The 20,406-nt window shown below is 30.5% G+C and overlaps 4 protein-coding genes across 7 annotated transcripts; 3 read left to right on the top strand and 1 right to left on the bottom strand.

The window, feature by feature from the left end:
- Nucleotides 1-1,024: 1,024 nt before the first annotated feature.
- On the top strand, nucleotides 1,025-4,041 carry LOC126659870 (pentatricopeptide repeat-containing protein At1g09410, mitochondrial-like). Its single transcript, XM_050353190.2, has 2 exons — nucleotides 1,025-3,152; nucleotides 3,413-4,041. Exon 1 carries the CDS (start codon nucleotides 1,082-1,084, stop codon nucleotides 3,077-3,079), a length of 1,998 nt encoding a protein of 665 aa, XP_050209147.1. The 5' UTR covers nucleotides 1,025-1,081; the 3' UTR covers nucleotides 3,080-3,152; nucleotides 3,413-4,041.
- A 934-nt stretch (nucleotides 4,042-4,975) lies between these two features.
- LOC126660774 (APO protein 1, chloroplastic) lies at nucleotides 4,976-9,269 on the top strand. 4 transcript variants are annotated; one of them, XR_008789694.1, is made up of 6 exons: nucleotides 4,976-5,126; nucleotides 5,916-6,028; nucleotides 6,136-6,209; nucleotides 6,458-6,825; nucleotides 6,933-8,013; nucleotides 8,745-9,269. XR_008789694.1 is itself a non-coding variant. In XM_050354438.1 (5 exons), exons 2-5 carry the CDS (start codon nucleotides 5,974-5,976, stop codon nucleotides 7,765-7,767), a joined length of 1,332 nt encoding a protein of 443 aa, XP_050210395.1. In that variant the 5' UTR covers nucleotides 4,976-5,126; nucleotides 5,916-5,973; the 3' UTR covers nucleotides 7,768-8,072. The 4 variants fall into 4 exon arrangements, 1 of the variants encoding a protein (XP_050210395.1); XR_007635441.2 differs by lacking the exon at nucleotides 8,745-9,269 and adding an exon at nucleotides 8,524-8,736; XR_007635440.2 differs by lacking the exon at nucleotides 8,745-9,269 and adding an exon at nucleotides 8,518-8,736.
- LOC126660775 (BTB/POZ domain-containing protein At3g56230) lies at nucleotides 7,924-13,018 on the top strand. The gene is made up of 4 exons (XM_050354440.2): nucleotides 7,924-8,013; nucleotides 10,769-11,005; nucleotides 11,193-11,375; nucleotides 12,461-13,018. The coding sequence occupies exons 1-4, from the start codon at nucleotides 7,987-7,989 to the stop codon at nucleotides 12,929-12,931; spliced, it is 918 nt and encodes a 305-aa protein (XP_050210397.1). The 5' UTR covers nucleotides 7,924-7,986; the 3' UTR covers nucleotides 12,932-13,018.
- A 2,272-nt stretch (nucleotides 13,019-15,290) lies between these two features.
- On the bottom strand, nucleotides 15,291-17,175 carry LOC126659878 (uncharacterized). Its single transcript, XM_050353197.2, has 4 exons — nucleotides 16,918-17,175; nucleotides 16,541-16,663; nucleotides 16,271-16,441; nucleotides 15,291-15,521 (listed from the first exon to the last, which is right to left on the bottom strand). Exons 1-4 carry the CDS (start codon nucleotides 16,999-17,001, stop codon nucleotides 15,432-15,434), a joined length of 468 nt encoding a protein of 155 aa, XP_050209154.1. The 5' UTR covers nucleotides 17,002-17,175; the 3' UTR covers nucleotides 15,291-15,431.
- Nucleotides 17,176-20,406: the final 3,231 nt, after the last annotated feature.

The raw sequence follows: 20,406 nt of genomic DNA, 5'->3' as shown, positions 1-20,406 counted from the left end.
AACAACAGTTGGTGGTTCATTAGCTTATTCTCATTCAAAAACTCCTCTCACGCCAAGTCTCAAGCTCATTCATGCAAGGTATATATATGTACATTTATCTATGAGCATAGGGAAAGGGCGCCGGATGGGCGACCACCTCCCTCCGCAGATTATACGTGATCATTAGGCGATTAACCCTCCAGCCCTGGACTCACTCCACACTCAAATAATTTATTTAATGGCCGGATTTTGGTAGTAAATATAAAGTTCAAACCGGATCCAAGAGTTTACCCATATATGTACAGTATGTATGCATATTTATGATATATTTGAAGTGTTAAGTTGGTTGTTTTTATTGCTTAATCAGGATGCATGCACAAGCTTTAACATTGGCAGTACTGTCTGGTGCAGCAATCTACCATTACTATGAGAAGCAAGGATCAAATAATGCTGCTGCTTCTGCTTCTGGAGTTTCCAATTAGTTCTCCATAATTAATAAGAACTGCAATGGATTTATGTTCAATCTTTAGAGTATGAGTTTTGCTTGTTTCTTGAGATACAAGTAACTAAAATTATGTACATTTTGTGTTGGATTAAAGATTACTTAAGTTGATCATTAATGTTGTAACAATATATAATGTATAATTAAATAAAAATAATAGTATTAGTATTTGTATATATATATATATATATATATATATATATATATATATTCTGATGTAAGTATATTGTTACACTTTTGGAAAATCATACAACACAATGTGTTCGTGCAATAAAACCAATACTGCGTTAACCGTATAATTTATAGTTATATTTTAAGAAATAAATAATAATTAAAAAAAATTCTATAGCAAATGATCATTGGCTTGTTATCAATAACGGAGCCAGAATTTTAACTTTGAAGGGGTCAAATTGCAATAGGTATTACATAAAGGAATAATTTTTAAAATTAGGGAGGGTCAAATCTTATAACTCACAAACTTTAAGTATTAATTTTAATATTTTTGAAAAGTTGGAGGGACCATGGCCATCCCATGCCACCCCCTTATGACATGGCACAGTCATATTGTTACCATCACAATCCTAAAATTGAGAAATTCTAATGTCTTGCTGCCGTTTCTATCATAAAGTGGTTAAATTCCCCACCAGATTTCACACTGCTCACCACTTAAGTCCTTCAACTTCTTCTCTTGCCAAACACACCCCATCAACAAGAACCACTCGAATCCCCATTTATTTCACCAGGAATTCGCATCCCATGCTAAGTTACGAGTTGGGTACATATGAAAGTAACAAAAAGATCACTTCTTTAGGCCGTCATGGAAAAATCAAAGAAGCACGGAAGGTGTTCGATGAAATGCCGAACAGAGACATTTTTTCTTATGCTTCAATGATTTCTGTTTATTTGAAAAATAAGGATCTTTCCCAAGCTGAGAGGCTGTTTATGGAAATCCCAGAAAGAAATGTTGTTGCTGATTCCGCTATGATTAGCGGGTACGTTAAGGCCGGACGTGTTGATAAGGCTCGCGAGGTTTTTGATCGAATGATGGACAGAAATGTGGTTTCTTGGACTAGTTTAGTTTCAGGGTACTTTAAGATTGGGAATGTTAATGAGGCTATGAAGCTTTTTTATCAAATGCCTGAGAAAAATGTGGTTTCTTGGACTACTGTGATTTTGGGTTATGCGGATAATGGTTTGGTTGATCAAGCTCGTGATATTTTTGATCAAATGCCTGAGAAAAACATTGTTGCTTGGACTGTTATGGTTAAGTCTTATGTTGAGAATGATAAAATTGATGAGGCTTTTGAGGTTTTTCATCGAATGCCCTTGCGGAATTTGTATGCTTGGAATGTTATGATTTCAGGTTGTATAAATGCTGATAGATTAGATGAAGCTATGCAATTGTTTAATACAATGCCTCAAAGGAATGAAGTTTCTTGGACGACAATGGTTATGGGGTTGGCACGAAACGGAATGATGGAAATTGCAAGGAGGTATTTTGATCAGATGCCTACAAGGGACATAGCAGCATGGAATGCTATGATCACAGCATTTGTTGATCGAGGCAGTATGGTTGAAGCTAGTGAGCTTTTCTACTTGATGCCCGAAAAGAATGTTGTAAGTTGGAATGCAATGATTGATGGGTATGCTAGAAATGGGCCTGAAAGTGATTCGATAAAGCACTTAATCCTTATGCTTCAGTCTAACTTTAAGCCGAATGAGACAACGATCACTAGTGTATTGACGGCATGCAATAGCATTGTAGAGCTTATGCAAGCTCATGGCTTAGTTTTCCATCTCGGGTTTCAGCACGATACATTGCTTGCCAATGCTCTTATCACTATGTACTCTAGACGCGGGGATATCTTTTCAGCTAGGTCTATATTCGATCAGGTTGAGACCAAGGACGTCGTCTCATGGACTTCAATGATATTAGCTTATTCAAACCACGGATTTGGTCGTCACGCGCTACAAGTCTTTGCGCGTCTACTAAGATCAGGAGCCAAACCTGACAAAATTACGTTTGTCGGAGTGTTATCAGCCTGCAGCCATGCGGGTTTGGTAAAGAAAGGTGAAATGCTGTTTCACTCAATGACTTGTGCTTATGGTGTAGAGCCAACGGCTGAACATTATTCCTGCATTGTAGACATCCTTGGCCGAGCAGGACAAGTGGACAGGGCATTGAAAGTGGTCTCCGAAATGCCTGCTCATGAGTGCGATGGTGCTGTTCTTGGGGCATTATTGGGCGCCTGCAGATTGCATAAGGATGTCGAACTGGCAAATCAAATTGGTAAAAAGTTAATTGAGATAGAACCGACTAGCTCTGGGAGTTATGTACTCTTGGCTAATGCATATGCAGCCTGTGGGAAATGGAATGAGTTTGCAGAAGTAAGGAAGAAGATGAAAGAACGGAATGTCGGGAAGGAACCCGGGTTTAGTCAAATAGTAGTAAAAGGCAAGAGCCATGTCTTTTTGGTGAGCGATAGATGCCATCCTCAACTTGAGGAGATCTATTATTTCCTTAATGAGAAGCTACTACCTCAAATGCGAGGGATGGGTTACAGTCCAGAAATTACACCTGACCCCTCACCACTGTAAAATGGCATAAATGTCAAACTTATTGGCTATACATGTTTTGGAAGAATGATTCGGCAGCAGATATCTTAAACAGGTATGTACAATTGAATTTCGTATATTTACGTATTCTAGATATAGTATATAATAGTATAACCTATGTAACACATGTGAGTTCACTGCATCAATATTTTAGATATTGATATTTCCCTCTTTAACTTAGATTTGCATTTTGCAAGAATGTTCATGAACATAACATTTTGTTGACTGGTAATGCAATGGCAATTTCTTTTCAAATACACACACATTTACATGTCAAAATGATTGCTGATTTTATTTTATATGTGTGCTTTGCAGTCTACCAAGGATCTTGAGAACATTAAGCTTTCTGTTTTCTTTCTTCTGTGATCAACAGAAGATCGTTGAAACCCTGCCCTTAATCACATCAACAGCTAGAAGGATATGGTGCCTGATCCTCAGAGGTTTATATTTGACAGCATCACTGCCTATGCCTATGGAGCTGACTAAAAATCATGAAGATGTTCATCTTATTCAATGTGATTTCGTTTCTTCGCGTTGGATTTTCAAGTAAGACTCTGGCTGGTTATATACCTGGTAATGTTTCATGTCAACAAGAGATGTGAGAGCAGAACTTGTTTCGTTACGGATATGAATTCTCTCACATATTTCTTCATGAGAGCAGAAGCCAAGAGCCAGGCTCCAAGAACAAAAATCTCAGGAACATGACTACAAAGGTGAATGTTGATGCTTCAGGAAGGTCATTTTGGTAGCAATGTTATTAAAAAAGGCAGGTTTTTTTTTTTGAATAATTTTATAATCATATCTAATATTGTAACATAACATTACAAAATTTGTATTTTTATGTGTTACCATTACTAAAAATTATTTGAACAAAGGGTTAACATGCCCCCTGAACTTGTGACACGGGATCATCTAATTTAATTTATACTTTTTTAAGCAATTAATCCAAAACTATTCATTTTTGGGTCAAATAACCATAATTTTATATACTACTTTTAAGATTAATAAATTAATAAATTAATGTTTAATATTACATTTTTATATGACAAATAGAATATAATTTCATTTTCTCAATAGTATCAATATAATTTTTAATAATTTAAACTATTTTTTTCTTTTTTTTTTTTTTTTTTTGAAATCATCAAATCTCATTAAATCGAATATGAAACAGTTACATTTGTAAGAAATTCGGAATAATTCGAAAACTAAATCCGATGACCTGACATGGAACAGACAACATGCTGCCTGATTCGCAGATCTTACTTACGAAAATAAAAATAAATTATTAACTGTTTCGCTAAATAAGTGCAGTCTTCGATCACTCGTCGATCAAAACTTATCCAATCACCCACAAACTCAGAGCATTCCATTCAATCACCACTTGATAACTCCTTCATAAAAAAGAGACAGCAAACTCCTACATAAAAAGGAGACAACAAACCTTTCACAGAGAAAGGACAACAAACCTTTCATAATGAAAGGGCAACATAAAACATTCAGAAAAAAAACAAACAATGAAAAACAAATAAAACTAATATAGCTCATAAACGATTCCATTTTATTGATGAAAGATCTTCGATCTATCTTCACTTCTTGGTAAATGAATTGCGCTTCGTTGATAGGTTTTAATCCATCAAAAAAATGAAAAAGAGTCGCTATTTATTATATTCTATCAAATTAAAATAACATAAATAAAGGGATGGCTACCGTCAACAACAAAAATCAAACCATTGACGGCAGCCGGAGAAGAAATAAGAAGAAAACTCTTGGCGGCTAGGGTTTTTTTAGAGAGAAAAAAGAGGTTTTTTTTACCAACGCTAACATATGATATTGATACATATCATATTTTAAATATCACATTTTAGACCAAAACGTCATGGTGCTAGTTTAGTTCGTTATTTATTTTCTGAAGAAAATATCTCCTCTTCTATTTCTTTTTATTTTTCAAAATTAAAAACACCAGTAAAGATTCAAGCTTTTGATGAAATCTTGATAGGAAACAAACACATAGGCTCTAAATTTCATCTGGGTATGTAAAAAAAATTCCCTTAATTTATGTGTTTTGCTTATTTGAAGTTAAAGTTTGCTACTTTATTGGGATTTGATAAGCTACCTTCAATTTTATTTGGGTTATAGTGGTTTTGTTTTCAGTCTTAAGGTTGAGACTGTTATAAGCTGCATATTACATGTTTGTTATAAAGAAATAGCATGACTTCATTAAATGCTCACAATGTGTTTGTAGAAATGACTCAATGAATGTTATGAAAATTATTAGAATTTTAGTTATGCACTTATCTGGATTATTTTTTAAGGCTTAACAGCAAAAAAAAAATCGTGAATTTTAGCATGTTTTGCAAATTTAACACGAAATTTTAATTTTGCCAATTTAGACATCAACTTTTGATTTTTTGCAATTTTAGACACCGAGCAATTTTCCGTTCAAAAATTGCTGATTTAGATGTCGGAACAATGGTTATTCCGGTGTCATGATTAATATTTTTTTTGACGGAAAATTGCTTGATGTCTAAAATTGTAAAAAAAAAATTGCCAGTTCATGTATTAAATTTCCAAAATTGAAAGTTCATGTTAAAAGTGCAAAACATGCTAAAGTTTGTGATTTTTAAGCAATTAAGCCTTTTTTTTAATCATAAAACTTTTTCTTAAATGGTCTCTGAAAAATGGAGGGAAATAGGAATATTGCCAGTTATTTCAGTTGGAAAAAGAAAGTAAAGGTTTTTCTTTTTAGTGATTGTTATTATAAGGATCATTATCAATTAAATAATTTAACTTTAAGTGATTTTTGGTGATGCAATTGCAGTGTCTTATTCCTCTTGCAAGGAAAAAACAAATACACATATTATTTCATTTGAGTATAAATGCTCCAGCAGCTGCCATCAGTATCTCCTACTACATGGAATCCATCTCCAAAGGGTAACTTATTCTTAAATTTTATCTTATATCTACACTTGTATGCCTGTGCCACAAGACACAATATAATCTCTTAGTTAACATGCATTACCTTGGTTTACAAATTGCAGGTCTTTACTTAGGAATCATGGAGTTCAAAATGCCTAAGTGGTCAACTCTAAGTTCAGAAACGCTTCGACTGAAGGTCTTGTAAACCTTTTTTAATAAGCATTTTCTTTTGTGAAGAATTCACTAGCATACACACACGAGTTATGCTTCTTGTGACACTGTGTTGATTGTAGAACTGGTTATTTGCCAAAACATTCTTGACAGCTATCAAGCATTTTTTTGAAGTTTACTTGTATTAAATTTTTTTCAGATGACTTTCGGTTTGAGTTTTTTGGTTTTACGAGCCATTATTTAGCTGACACTTATGCTTCATTCTAAATGCAGTTTGGGCTGCAGCAGCATCAGAAAGGTGTACCTCAAATTTCCAGCACGATCAAGTGTGCTGGTCAAAGATCCAGACAATATCGAAATCTCAATAAACAAGAAGCTCTTCCACAGAATGTAGATCTTCCACCCATACTACCAAAGAAGAAAAAGAAGCCTTATCCCATTCCTTTAAAGTTGATCCAGAGGGCTGCAAGGACGGAAAAAAAACTTGCAGAAAAGGGTATTGAGAAACCTCTTGAACCTCCAAAAAATGGGATACTTGTCCCTGATCTTGTTCCTGTAGCATATGGGATACTGGATGCTTGGAAAATTTTGATAAAGGGAGTTACTCAACTCTTACATGTTATTCCTGTATATTGCTGCAGGCAAGTTATATCTCTGATAGCTTGATTATCTAAAAATTAATTCAAGAAAATTGCTTTGCAGGCTTTGTATGTGCAAAGTAGATTAATGTGCTTTACTTTGTGTGCAGTGAATGCTCAGAAGTTCATGTGGCTCATGCCGGTCATGCCATCCCGAACTGTGTTGGTCCAACTAGTGCAAAGCGACGTGGCTTGCACTCATGGATCAAGGCTTCGACTAATGATGTTCTTGTCCCAGTTGAGTCTTATCACCTATATGACCCTTTTGGCCATCGCATCAAGCATGAAACTCGGTTCAACTATGACAGAATTCCAGCTGTTGTTGAACTCTGTATCCAAGCTGGCGTGGATATACCTGAGTACCCTTCTCGCCGAAGAATGAAGCCAGTCAGAATGATTGGAAAAAAAGTGATAGACAGAGGTGGATTTGTTGAAGAGCCGACACCATGGCGTATTGGAAACCCAACTATTTCTATTGACTTCGATACATATAGGGCTTGTGACCGATTTCCACCTCCTCCATTAGAAGATATACCGAGGATTGCACAAGAGACCATTGATGCATATGAACGTGTTAGATGGGGTGTCAGGAAGTTAATGAGGAAATACACTGTGAAGGCATGTGGGTATTGCTCAGAGGTTCACGTAGGACCTTGGGGTCACAATGCGAAGCTCTGCGGGGAATTCAAGCACCAGTGGAGGGACGGAAAACACGGTTGGCAGGATGCTACCGTTGAGGAAGTTTTTCCACTTAATTATGCATGGCATGTTAGAGACCCAAAAGGCCCTCCCTTGAAGGGTATCCTGAAAAAGTTTTATGGAAAGGCTCCTGCTGTGGTTGAAATGTGTATGCAAGCAGGGGTAGAGATCCCTGAAAAGTACAAGCCTATGATGAGGCTTGATATAATAGTACCTGAAACTGATGAAGCAACTTTAGTTGCATGAAAAGGATCTGTGGACTGGCAATGGTAAATGCACCACATCTCTGCTGAATGATCGGACGCTTATATAGTCTGCTACAATGACAAGGGGTGCAATAAGAAAGTTCTACATTTGTTATATATTTGGAGAATGCAAGAATTTTCTATTCCTCTATAAGTTGTCTGGCTGTGTCTGGTGCGGATGAGGCATATTATGACCTACAAATATATATAGTAGAAATTTATGAGGAATGCCAAAGTAATCCCACTGGTATGTTAATGTTCTACCTTGCTCTTCATAAGAATCTAATTTTATTCAATATTTGTACACATTAAGCTTTCTTTGGAGTAGGAAACAGTACTAATGATAAACAGCTAACATGGTCACATTGTTGTTGTTTTATCTATCCTAAAGTATTAGGGTTAACTGCAAATAAATTCATGACTTTTACATGAAATTGCAATTCTATCGCATGCTACTTTTTCTTTCTTGCAATTATATCACTGATTTTCTTTCTAAAAAAAATCCGGCAATTTTCGGATGATGTGGCTACCAGAAATAGAAGGCATGTCCTTCTGTTGTGTCCAACGATACCCACGTCAGCTGAAAATCACTGCATTTTGAAATGGTTGTAGAATTGTAAAAAGAATTAGTTGGAGAATTTAATTGACAACTTTAAAAAGACGTGATAGAATTGCAATTGTCATGAATATATTTGCAATTAACCTTAAAGTACATCAAATTGATTATTTGTTTTTTTTGCTATTGCGCTAGCCATAGCACTCGAGGCCTAGGAATTTGCTGCTGTACATCATCAGAATGGGAAGCAATGAAAGATTTCTAGTTATATCATTGCTAATTATTCTGTCCAAATGAGAACTATATCTGATGGATCAGCAGCATTAGCATTAGTAGTCTCTCTGTTTATATGAGAACTCTATTTATCTTTTTCTGTATTGGTTGAGAAGCAGTCTAACATAAAGATGATAGTCATATTTCAGGTTAAAGTTTTATGCGGTAAAGCTTTTTACATAAAGGTTACCATTGTTTAATTTGTTATATTTTGATAACTTTACTTTTATTTGTACATCAATATGAGATTACTGTAGTAATTTAGGTCCAAAATTGATTGTGGCAAGACATGTTGGATAACAGCACAAATTGTTGTTGCCACAAGCAATTTTTTTACATGAATTGCTATAGTCACCTCCCATTCGTGTGAAAATGAAAGTTCAGTTATCAAAATATAACAAATAAAATGATGGTAATCATTCTGGCATATAGTTCAATAACCGTGGAATTTTTTACTCGATCATATTTCTTGAGTGCCTGCCGGCAAAGAGTCGCCGTCCGCAACTGCACTCGGAGTCTCTCTATCATAATCATTATCTTTGTTTGTTTGTAGTTCATGTTAGGAAAATGAAATTTGAACATCTAACTATCTCTATCATAAGACAGATTATCAACTGCTAATTGAGTATTGAATAAAAGTTAGTATTTGTTTATCTGTGTTGATTAACATGCAATTCATGTATACAATCATTAAGGAAGGTGTGCATAAATCGAACCAAACCCAATAATCAAACCAAACTGATATATAAATTCAGTTTGGTTCAGTTTGACATTATAAAAAAATTTGGAACTGAAATTTAATTCGGTTCGGTTTTAAAAAGATTCAGTTTAGGTTTTGGTACAAACCAAACTGAAGTGAAAAAATCAACCAAACCGACCAGTTTGGTTTGCTTCGATTTGAATTTTTTTACATTCTTATAATTTGGTTCGGTTGGTTTTAGAAACAATGAAAAATTCGATTCGGTTCAAACCGAATTCACCCTAGGTTGGGTAGCTTTGACAAGCCAAGCTGGCCTTAGAATATAAAAAGAGTTGATGGATGGTTGATAAATCATGGTTGGCCAGTATGTATAAGCTGTTGTAAGGTTGGAAAGTCATTTTCTTTTTCCTAACTACCTAATTCTTTTCCCTAACCAAAATTATTTTTTAATTAAGAAAAACTCACTCAAAAGGCATACTCAACAACTTCATATTCTTTCTTAGATTATATAAACAACAACCTTCACCTTCCATATCTCTAGTTTTATTCACCCATTTGACCCTTTTGCCCTTACATTAGCTTTTCTTTTCATCCAAACCCTCATTTATTGCAAGAATTTGTTAATCATAAAATTGCCCTACTACATACTAAAAGGCTCAAAAATGAATTTTGATTAAAACACTCATAGAAGTGGGAATAATGAAATGTTTGGTAAAGGGTAATGTGTGTCATTTATTTGAATTCTAAATGAGACCAAAGGGTTGTAAAATTTTCATTAATGGATGCTATGGACAGTTCATTTTATTAAGTTAAAATACGTAGAATTAATCCATCTAAAACAATCATATAGTAGTTGTCCCCTTCATCAAATTAATTATCAAGAAGATGAATTTATTAATACAAAGTCTAACAGACCCTTCATTGTTTATCGTATTAAGGAAAGTTGGCAGGATATTAAGTTTTTGTGGTCACTAAACTTTTTTTTATTTCATTTTGGTCACACAATTTCAATTAGTTTCAGTTTAAGTGTTGAACTTTAAAATTATAAGAAATGAGAAAATTCTTGGGTGATTTCATGTCAAATTGAGTTTATATGGCGATCGAATTTTGCCACGTCATAGAGCAACACATTTTTTTCTTACATCAAGATAAAATAAAATAAAAGTCTAGTAATTACAAAAATTTGATGCAAGTTATTGATATAATAAGAAATATGATTTGGTAAGATCCGGTTGCTACATACACTTAATTTGACATGAAATCAATAAAAAACTTCATGTTTCTTACAATATTGAAGTTCAGGGTCTAAATTGAAACTATTAAAAGTTTAATGATCAAAATAAAATAAAGTAAAAGTTCAGTAACCGCGAAAATTTGATATCCAGAGTTGGCAAGTATTTGAAATTCAACTCAATAAAAGAACCAATCTCATTCTCATTTTCTTCACCTTAGTCTTTCTTTTATGTATTCAAGAAAACTATAGAAAAAAGGGCAAAAATGGACTGCTGTATTTGCACTTCAATGCCTGCTATACTTAGACCACCAAGAAATACAATATGTGGATCATGCTATGAAGGAGCTAAAACTATTATCACATTGATGAACAAATACGACAGCGATAAAGGAATTAGCGACGAGAAATCGAGTGATTCTTTCGCAAATTTGTGTAAGGCAAGCTCTATTTTCATTGCTTCTTCTACTCTATTTTTTGTATATAATTGATAAACACATTGTCAATTTGTGACCGTCAAATTTATGACGGAAACGGTTGTCATAAGATTTTACGGCATCGTTTTTGTCGCAATTCTGTCGTAAATTTAAAAATAATTCACAAATCTTTCATTATTATGTATTGAAGTTCTTTTTTTTAAATATCATTTTCTTGATTGGTCATCAGCCTCAGCCATTGGCAAGTGTTCCAAATTGGATGAATAGTATGAAGGAAAGAGAAGATGAATTAAATGAGAAAATTAATTTTCTGAGTGGCTTTATTGCATTATTTAGACAAGAAATGTTTACTGATATTCAACTCATTCCTGGCAATGGTGGACCTTCTATTTCTGCTCATACAGCCTTACTGGTAAACTCCTCTGTCATTTGATATATTTTTTGAGGCATTATTTCATGGATCATATATATATGGCTTAATCATCTAAAAATATCTCAACTTTTTCACTTTTTCACTTATATCTCAAACTTTTAAAATTGTCAATTCTACCCTATTTTTCAATTTTCAGTTTCAATTGTACCATTTTTTTATGAATAATTGTACTATTTTTAAATTGAAGTTTTTTTCACTTGAAAAATATTCAAGTATGTCCAATATATTTGACACATGTTCTCAACTTATACTATTTTTTTTAAAAATTAACGGTTATTTAGAATACGTACAAACTATGAAGGACATATTCAAATCTTTTTCAAAGTGAAACTTCGGTTTTAAAAATGAGTACAATTAAAACTGACAATTGGAAAATAATGTAAAATTGACAATTTTAAAAGTTTGAGATATAAACAAGAAAAATCAAAAAGTGAGATGTTTTTTTATGATTATAAGTGAAATTGATAGTTAGGAATTATTTTCTACTGTCAATTACAACTTGTCATGAACATTACTACATAATTTTCCATTGACAAACATATAATGACAGTTAAAACATTACGCTAACTGACCATTTAATGACAATAACTTAATGTTTATCTTAGAGAATATATCCTAAATGGTCATTTTACAAAGAAAAAATATATCTCTGGTATCTGATTTTTTTTTCTTAATCTTCAATTTTAGTGCATGAACTTTTTATTTCTTTTAAATTGATATTTTAAATTTCTAGGAAGTATATAAAATGGGTGCTTTAGCTATTTTTGGATCACCGGCTACTTAAAAATTAAAAATATATTTTAATTTTCTTAAACAGTGTTTCATTTTGATATAATTTGCATATGCTACTATCATTTATTGTTAATATGGCAATAAAATTCAATAATGATTAAATCAAACTAAAAAAAATATCACTTAATTTGTTCTTCTTTTATTTATTTATCTCATATGCATGATCAATTCGAGTCGAATTAAATCGAATCGGATCAAATTAAATCCAATTAATTGGTACAACACACATAATTTATTACTGACCATATTATTTTATATATCCGTTTGAGTAGGCATCAAGATCAGAAATATTCAAGAACATGTTGGATTCAGATTCATGCAAAGCCCCAGCAAATGACACTATAACACTTTCTGACCTAAACCATGAAGAACTTGAAACTCTTCTTGAATTTCTTTATAGTGGAACCATACCAATTGAAAAATTGAAAAAAAATGTCTACTCATTGACATTAGCAGCTGACAAATACGAAATTCCGTTCCTGTTAAAATTCTGCGAACGATACATGCTTCGATCGCTCGATATATCGAATGCTCTTGATGTTCTTGAGATTTCAGACATTTGTTCTAACAATATATTAAAGGAGAGTGCATTGAATTTTATTGTCAAGAATTTGGAGGACATTGTTTATTCAGCTAAATATGAAGGGTTTGTATCAAAGAATCCACATTTGGCTGTGCATATTACAAGGTCTTTTTTGATGGATGCTAAAAGTAGAAAAAGGAATGAGAATTATATTGCTTGATTTGTATAATATGTTGAGACAAAAGTAATTAATATATTCACAATCATGATAAAATTAATAGATATATATCATGAATACAATTATGTCTATTTTGTCCAACAATTTTATATTTTATGTCTATTATATTTATGCAACAAATATAAAAATAAAATAAAAGGTTTAACTGATAAAAATAGAATACCCTTTTGATAAAAATAAATGATATCTAAAACTTCAAAATTTACACACAATGACATGTCAATTTCCAAAAAAATAATTTATTTAATTACCTTATGCTTAATTTTTTTAGGTCTAATCACTCAAAAAAACCCCACCTTTAGTCTCTTTTGCAATTGCACTCTGACAATTTTACCCCAGTTTGTCTTTTTGTGTTTCAATTGTGCCCAAAACATTAAATTGATCTCTTTTCACTTAAAAAAAGTTTAAAATAATCTTTCATTTTTAGTTTATATTTCAATTAGACCCTAATGTTATTAATAATATAAAAAATGAAGGATTATTATAAACTTTTTTTAAGTAAAAAGAGGTCAATTTAATGTTTTGGAGTAAAATTGAAACATAAAAACCTAAACTAGAGTAAAATTGAAAAAATTCCTACGCAAGGTGCGTGCAAATGGGGTTAAAGGTGAGGGGGTTTCGAGTGATTAAATCTTTTTTTATATTTTGTGTAATTATATTTGAAAAGAGAATATAATTACACAAACTAAAAAAAAGTAATAGTAATTAATCTTTGTTAAGAGTATATTTACTTCGAGTAAAAGGTCAATTTAATTTTTGAAGTTGTGACTCAAGGTTAAATATCTCGCTCTCAACTATTTTAATCAATTAAAAGTAGTACTTTCAATTGTTGGGTTAATTAAGAATAATATTTTTTATTCTTAAGTCAATAACAAAATTGACCATCTTGGTCCCTGTAATTGTTTTATATTATTAAATTGTGTTCTTAATTGAACAAAAAATAGCGAGCATTGTCCTAATTGATCAAAATGTCCAAATGGATTTTTTTAGCCCTGTTTCACAAATTAAAAGACCGGATTAATCCTTTTACTTTCATGTGGTATTATCAATTGCAATCAAAACCTAAGTGAAATATAGAAGGAATAAGAAAATGTTATCCTATGCAATTGACAGAAAACTGATGAGCTGCCAGCTGATGAAGATATAAAAAAAATGGAATCTTTTTTATTCTTATTGAACTTCACATGCATCAAATTCAAAACAATAAAATCCAACAATTTTTGGTAAGCCTAGCATTCTTCTATTTACTACTAATTCATTTCACACAAATAGTATCATCCTCTCCTAATAAACTTGTGACTGTTTTGGGAATTTCATTGCAACAAAACAAATTAAGTTCATGCTTTTCCTGTTAAAATCTTACTTCTTTAAATTAATTATTTTTTCTAAGGATTATATCTTCGACCTCATTTATAGACAAAACCAACAATATTTCATCACACACATATACATTTAATATATATTAACTAAACTACAATCTTGATATCATTTTAATGATGTAGTAAAATATGGATTATTGACTTTTGGAGGGACTAAACAAGACTTATTTCATTTAATTAGTGACCAAACTTTAATTAGTTTTATTAAAGTCGCGAAATGTTAATTTTATTTCAACTAGAATTTTTTTAACTAAAAATGCATACGTATCTATCGGTTTATACTTTAAAATGCATACATGACAATCAATTTTTGATGATCTTTGCATCAAAACTTGTCATGTATGCATAAATCAACAAAAACCAGCAAAAAGTGGCAAAATTCCATGGTCATATGATAAAATTAAGCACAACCTGACTGCCATGTATGCATATTTGGTCTGAAAATTTCTTGTTAAAATAAAATAAAAATTTAATAATTAAAATAAAATAAATTAAACTATGATCACCAAATAAAATAAGGCGATAGTTTATTGATGACGTGTTATAATGTGATTGGCTAAGTCTATGGATGACGTGTTGGACTGAATCTACTTATTTCTCTATAATCATAAATAAATATTTAGAGATTATTTAGTTTTCTAAATTCTAGGAGGAATGAAATTAAAAGATGGCAATGATTTTTATTGATTTGAAAAAATAAATTATATGAAATTATGTATGACATCCCTTCATCATTGGAAATCAAGTATTTCCATTCTCCATGATTAAAATTAAATTTATTCTCGTTCTTTTAATTCATATTCTCACTCCTATTTAATTAAAAACTATATAATGTCAATCATTTCTGCATATTCTTATTCTCTCAATTAAAATATATATTATGAATCATTTCTGTATATTCTCTTGTGATCTTATTCCTATTCCTGTTTCCATTTCTCTTCAGGTCCGAATTACAGCTTGAATTGGGAACATTTGATTCATTGATTAACAACATTAATTAATTAACCACATTGGCTGGCAGCCTTAGCTTTGCTTAATTATGAAAAACAAGATTGAGAAATTGAAACTAAAGTGACAAAAATATATTTAAAACAAGAATTTGATCACTCTTGTTCAGTATTTTCACTCCAGTTCTTAATAGCCTGCAACACTGCTTGTTTCACCACCTGAGCATCAATTCTTACTTTTTCTTCCTGCAAATTAATTTTTTCAATAATAAATATATATAAACTAACAGAAGAAATTCAAAAATATATGTAGTTAATTGGATGGCTGTCAATAATCAGATTATTCCTTTTTAATAATTATAAATAGGATTAACTATTTTTACGGTTAAATCCAACTATATAGTAACGGTTATTGATATTCAATCTGTTATATTCTATAACCTAACGTTCATTTTTCAAATAACGGAAGATTGTTCGATCAATTCGTATCAAATTTTTCCTATTTTAAAGCCTGTCGGGCAATTAAAAAACAATCCGTCGGCTACATAAGCAAAATTTGGTATAATCCTGTATTTGAATAATGAATGTTAAATTACAAAAATAAAACAAACTGAATATTAATAAGCGTACCTATAAAACTAATATAATTAGATAACCGTAAAAATATTTAACTCGATTAAAATTATTTCAAACAAATAGAAAAAAAGATAAGAAATAATTAGACCCCACTTTCAGAAGGTGGCCATACATGGTACAACAATGGCAGTACATGTCCATAGTTGAAAATTCACAAGCAAGCAAACCTATAAGAATACAGAAGCTAGCAACAAGACATTACTGACTCCAATAGACTCACCCTCACAACCATATTTTAGATGAATGTTAAAAAAATATTTAAATAATTTTTTATTTTCAAATCAAATCACTCAAGTTCTACCAATAACTAACTGAATTACTGTTAAAGATATTATAAATTTTTAAAAAAATCTACTTACCTCTCCACCAACAGCTTGTAATCGAAAACTGTCCGTACAAGAAACCCTAGCTTCTTGAACAATAAGACCCAGTTCTTCAAAAGCTTCTAAAATGGAGACGAGCAATCCAGGGCAACTTCTATCTAAAACTACATTTATCAGATAACCCTTTTCTAGGGTTTCTACTGTAACCTGATAAAAGAAAACAAAGATTTAATTAACAAAAAATATTTATACAAAGATCCATTAATCAAGATTAAATAAATTTGATTATTATATAATTTTTTTTACCAAAGGCAATAGATGATTTGTTGAAGATTGTGAATCTCCCATATCTTGATTCAATCTCTCTACCTTTTGTTTTAGGTCTTCAATGTATTTTGTTGCATCCACTATGATTGATGTGTTGTTTATCTGTTACATGCAGATAATCATCTAAATATTGATAAATTAACCACAAAAATAAGCAAAAAAATCTTTAATTCTATGGAATTTAGGGATGAACAATACATGCAAGAAAATAAAAAATAGAGAAGATCAATCTTAGTATTGAAAAAAATAAATAAAAAAAGTATTACATATGAATAATATATTATTTGAATAATATTGATGAATGAAATGAATGTAATTAGCCAATGAAATGCAAAAGGGTAGCAGAGAATTATTACAGCATGAGAGTTAGTAATGGAACGAAGAAGCTGCAGCTTCTCATGCAGAGCTGCTCTTTTGTTGTAATTCTCTCTTGAAACCATTGCTATGCTATGAATTTCAGATTTCTCTCGATCTATTCTATATATAATACTAAAACTCTCTGCAAAAAAGCCTCTGAAATGGTGTTTAAAAGAGAGGATATATGAGCTCTTAAATCTATATTATTCTCTTCCTGTCTTCTTATTCAATTCTCACATGACTCACTTAGTTTTTTAACTCACCAAAATTTATAGTACTATAGAGTTTCTTGTACTTATCTCGATCCCCCTTCCAAAATTTACAAAATAATTATAATAATCAAAACTTAAAAAGAAAAAAAAATTCAATCTGAGTTTAACTTTTAATTCACATGTGATTTTTTAACAGTCCGCATTTAACTTTCATCTAACTCTAAATTCATTATAAATTTATCTCAGTATTTTTAAAAAAATAAATTCGGTTTCACCCAGGACTGGAGTTTACTCTAATTTAAAGGTAGTTTCGCCTTAATAATATTAATTGTTTTTTTATATGAAAATTGATTTTTTTGGGACAAAAGAGTACTACAAATTTAACAAGTTCTATCTATAAATGTCATTTTCACTTAATATGAACTTGTTAATTGGATTCTAGTTTGGGATCATACATGATCACTTAAAATAAGTAGATCAAAATATTATGATAAATCGTTGGAAAAATTACCTTTTATATCCACAATTTTGGTCATTTTATCAAACATATCCTTAATGAATAATTTGAACATTCTAGTACGTTAATTTTGAGAATTGAGATAATTATATTCAAGATTCAAGTTGTACATATTTTCAGGACTTATTTTTATAATTTTTAGTTCATTTAAAAATTATTTTACACAATTAATCTGTTATTTCAATTTAGAAAGAGTTATTTGGGTTTTTATGCCTAAAAATGAGAATTATGTGACCGAAAATAGATTTAAATTGAGATTTGATATATATATTTTAATTTATAAAATTTAAATCAAAATGTTTAAATTATTTTTAGGGATATAATTGATAAAATAACTAAATTTATGGATATAAAGATTCATTTTGCCTAACTGTTTTTTATATTATTTCTCACTTTTGTTAGAATATAAAAAAGAAAAATAAATTCAAGTAAAGAAAAACATTTTTTGAATTAGCAAAATGATGTTATCTATCCATAACCATAAACATTAATATAGATATTATTAAAATTTTATTTTGAAAATGTAATACATCAATTTTACGAGGTCTAATAATTATATCTAAACAATAAAAAATTAATTGAAAAAATAAAATATTTTTGAATAAATGATAATTTTATTATAAAGCACAACCACAAGAAGTTGAAGACAAAAGAATTCAACACAGATAAATAAAATTATTTTAACAAAATACTCCAAACATATTAATGAATTAATTATTTTTCTTTTTTTAATCAAAACTCATAAAATTAATGTATTAAACTGCTACAATTATTTTTATAAAATATTACTGCTAGTTTGATTATAATTACGGATAAACAAAATTATTTTGCCTTTCTAATTTAATGACTAATGGCTTGATTTTTATTATTCAACAACAGCCTGCATTTATTTCTTTTTTTGAGTAAAGAGAAAATATTTACCAAATATTGCCCAAGCTATACATAACCCAAAAGCCGTGGCTAGCTCATCATGCTCTTTATTTATTTGTTTTTTTCTTTAATTTTTTCTTTGAAGACAAAATAAGGTTATGCATATTACTAATAGGACCCCTTTCATTTTTATCCTAATTCTCAAGAATAAATTTATTATTAATGGTCCTTTTCAATTTTGTTTTAGTTATATATTATATTAATCATTCACTGGCAAATCATGTGTTTTGCTTAGGATAATGCTTTAGTTGTTTTCTAGGAATATTTCATACATCATTTTGTTTTAAAAACTTAGTGACTCTATATTCTTATGACATTATTACGATATTTTTCAGGTGCAAAATATAAAATCATTGAACATGAATAATTGATATTTCTATTATTATTTTTCTTAATATTTTCCGCCCTCCGATAATGCAAAAATTGCATATTCTTAATCAAAAGTCTTGTCGAGAGTACGCGATGATTTTTGCTTAATAATAGATTAAGTTATTCTAAAAACTATATTGAATAATATTTTCAAGGTAAAATTAAGATTATTTTTAAGTATAAATATTTTAGGATTAACTAATAAAATACATAATAAGATAATTTTTTTCAATCCATATTTACTATGACTAAAGTAGTAGAAGTATCCCTAAAAAACAATTTTAACCATCGAACTCAAATGATATAAGTACGGGTAGAAATCTGCTAGTTCGTGGGTTCAATTTTTACCACAAGCGCTCTTCCTCACCAATTATAAAAAAAAGACAAGTTTGACGATTTGGTTCGTAAAGATTAAGAATTTAATTAACAATAAAAAAATAAAATATTTTTTAGTACCTAAATTTTTATAACTAAATCACAATTGAAGAAAATCATAAAAAAAGTTTAAAAATAATTTGTCAAATTTTATGTATGTTTTTGTTAAAATGTTTATTTTATTATAGGAAATTTTACAAAAAAAAAAAAGTTCTTCAAATATATATTAGACCCTACATTTTTTTATTCTTTTTTTTTGATATATTATCAGAACTTCCTAAATTGAAGAATCAAAAATTTAAACTTAGTTTTTTAAAATATTTTATCGATATGGTCTAGATAGATGAAATCATTTTTCCTATTTAAATTTATTTATTTATTACGTAATAATTATAAGATGAGATTTTGAACTTGAAATTAATGAGCTTAATATAGATATATCGATTTCCAATTTGGAATTATCAAGCTTACTATAGATATATCTATTGCTAATATCAACGTTTTAAATACTGAATCGGTAACCAATTGAACATGTTGAAAAAACTATATTCAAAATTAGATTTCAGACATGGTTCTAGGAACAACTTCGATTCAATTATCGGTTTAACTAGTATGATCGTTGGTTTAACTGGTTCAATTCGATTGGACTAGATTTCCAGTTTCTAGTGTCATCAGTTAGATTGGAAAACTGGCCGATTCTCAGTTTAATCAGTGCAATAATTTCAATCACCGGTTATTAGATGGATATTATATATTTCTAAAATCTGTTAATTTTTTTTTGGAAATTTAAATTTTAAAAGGGTATTTTTGGGAAAAGAAGTAAAAAGAGAGGGAGGGAAATGGGGGGAAAAGGGATGGAACTCGTGAATATGGGAAGAGGAAGAGAGGAGTCCATCGAAAGAAGTGATAATTTGGAAAGCATCCAAACAGTCCTCACGGGGGGCACTCTTTTATTAAAACTTCTTCTTCTTCTTCTCATCAAACCAGCCGTCACCTTTTGTCTTCTCTTTCTCCATCTCCATCTCTCTCCACACGTGCCATTTTACCCTTCTTCAATCTCTCATTTTAAGCCCCTATAATTTAAA

Source organism: Mercurialis annua, linkage group LG8 (genome assembly GCF_937616625.2).
Source record: "Mercurialis annua linkage group LG8, ddMerAnnu1.2, whole genome shotgun sequence".
Lineage (NCBI taxonomy): Eukaryota > Viridiplantae > Streptophyta > Magnoliopsida > Malpighiales > Euphorbiaceae > Mercurialis > Mercurialis annua.
The sequence above is the reverse complement of the archived record's forward strand: the minus strand, read 5'-3'. Positions and strand labels throughout refer to the sequence as shown.

What these genes read in the sequence shown, in the direction of transcription:
- LOC126660775 (XM_050354440.2), top strand. Translation starts at nt 7,987, where the DNA reads ATGAGGAATGCCAAAGTAATCCCACTG. An exon ending in CTTCTTCTACTCTATTTTTT is followed by an intron (nt 11,006 to 11,192) that starts GTATATAATTGA and finishes ATTGGTCATCAG; the next exon opens with CCTCAGCCATTGGCAAGTGT. An exon ending in CTGCTCATACAGCCTTACTG is followed by an intron (nt 11,376 to 12,460) that starts GTAAACTCCTCT and finishes CCGTTTGAGTAG; the next exon opens with GCATCAAGATCAGAAATATT.
- LOC126659870 (XM_050353190.2), top strand. Translation starts at nt 1,082, where the DNA reads ATGTCTTGCTGCCGTTTCTATCATAAAGTGGTTAAATTCCCCACCAGA.
- LOC126659878 (XM_050353197.2), bottom strand. Translation starts at nt 17,001, where the DNA reads ATGGTTTCAAGAGAGAATTACAACAAAAGAGCAGCTCTGCATGAGAAG. An exon ending in CCATTACTAACTCTCATGCT is followed by an intron (nt 16,664 to 16,917) that starts GTAATAATTCTC and finishes TGCATGTAACAG; the next exon opens with ATAAACAACACATCAATCAT. An exon ending in TACAAGCTGTTGGTGGAGAG is followed by an intron (nt 15,522 to 16,270) that starts GTAAGTAGATTT and finishes ATTAATTTGCAG; the next exon opens with GAAGAAAAAGTAAGAATTGA.
- LOC126660774 (XM_050354438.1), top strand. Translation starts at nt 5,974, where the DNA reads ATGCTCCAGCAGCTGCCATCAGTATCTCCTACTACATGGAATCCATCT. An exon ending in ATGGAATCCATCTCCAAAGG is followed by an intron (nt 6,029 to 6,135) that starts GTAACTTATTCT and finishes TACAAATTGCAG; the next exon opens with GTCTTTACTTAGGAATCATG. An exon ending in CAGAAACGCTTCGACTGAAG is followed by an intron (nt 6,210 to 6,457) that starts GTCTTGTAAACC and finishes TTCTAAATGCAG; the next exon opens with TTTGGGCTGCAGCAGCATCA.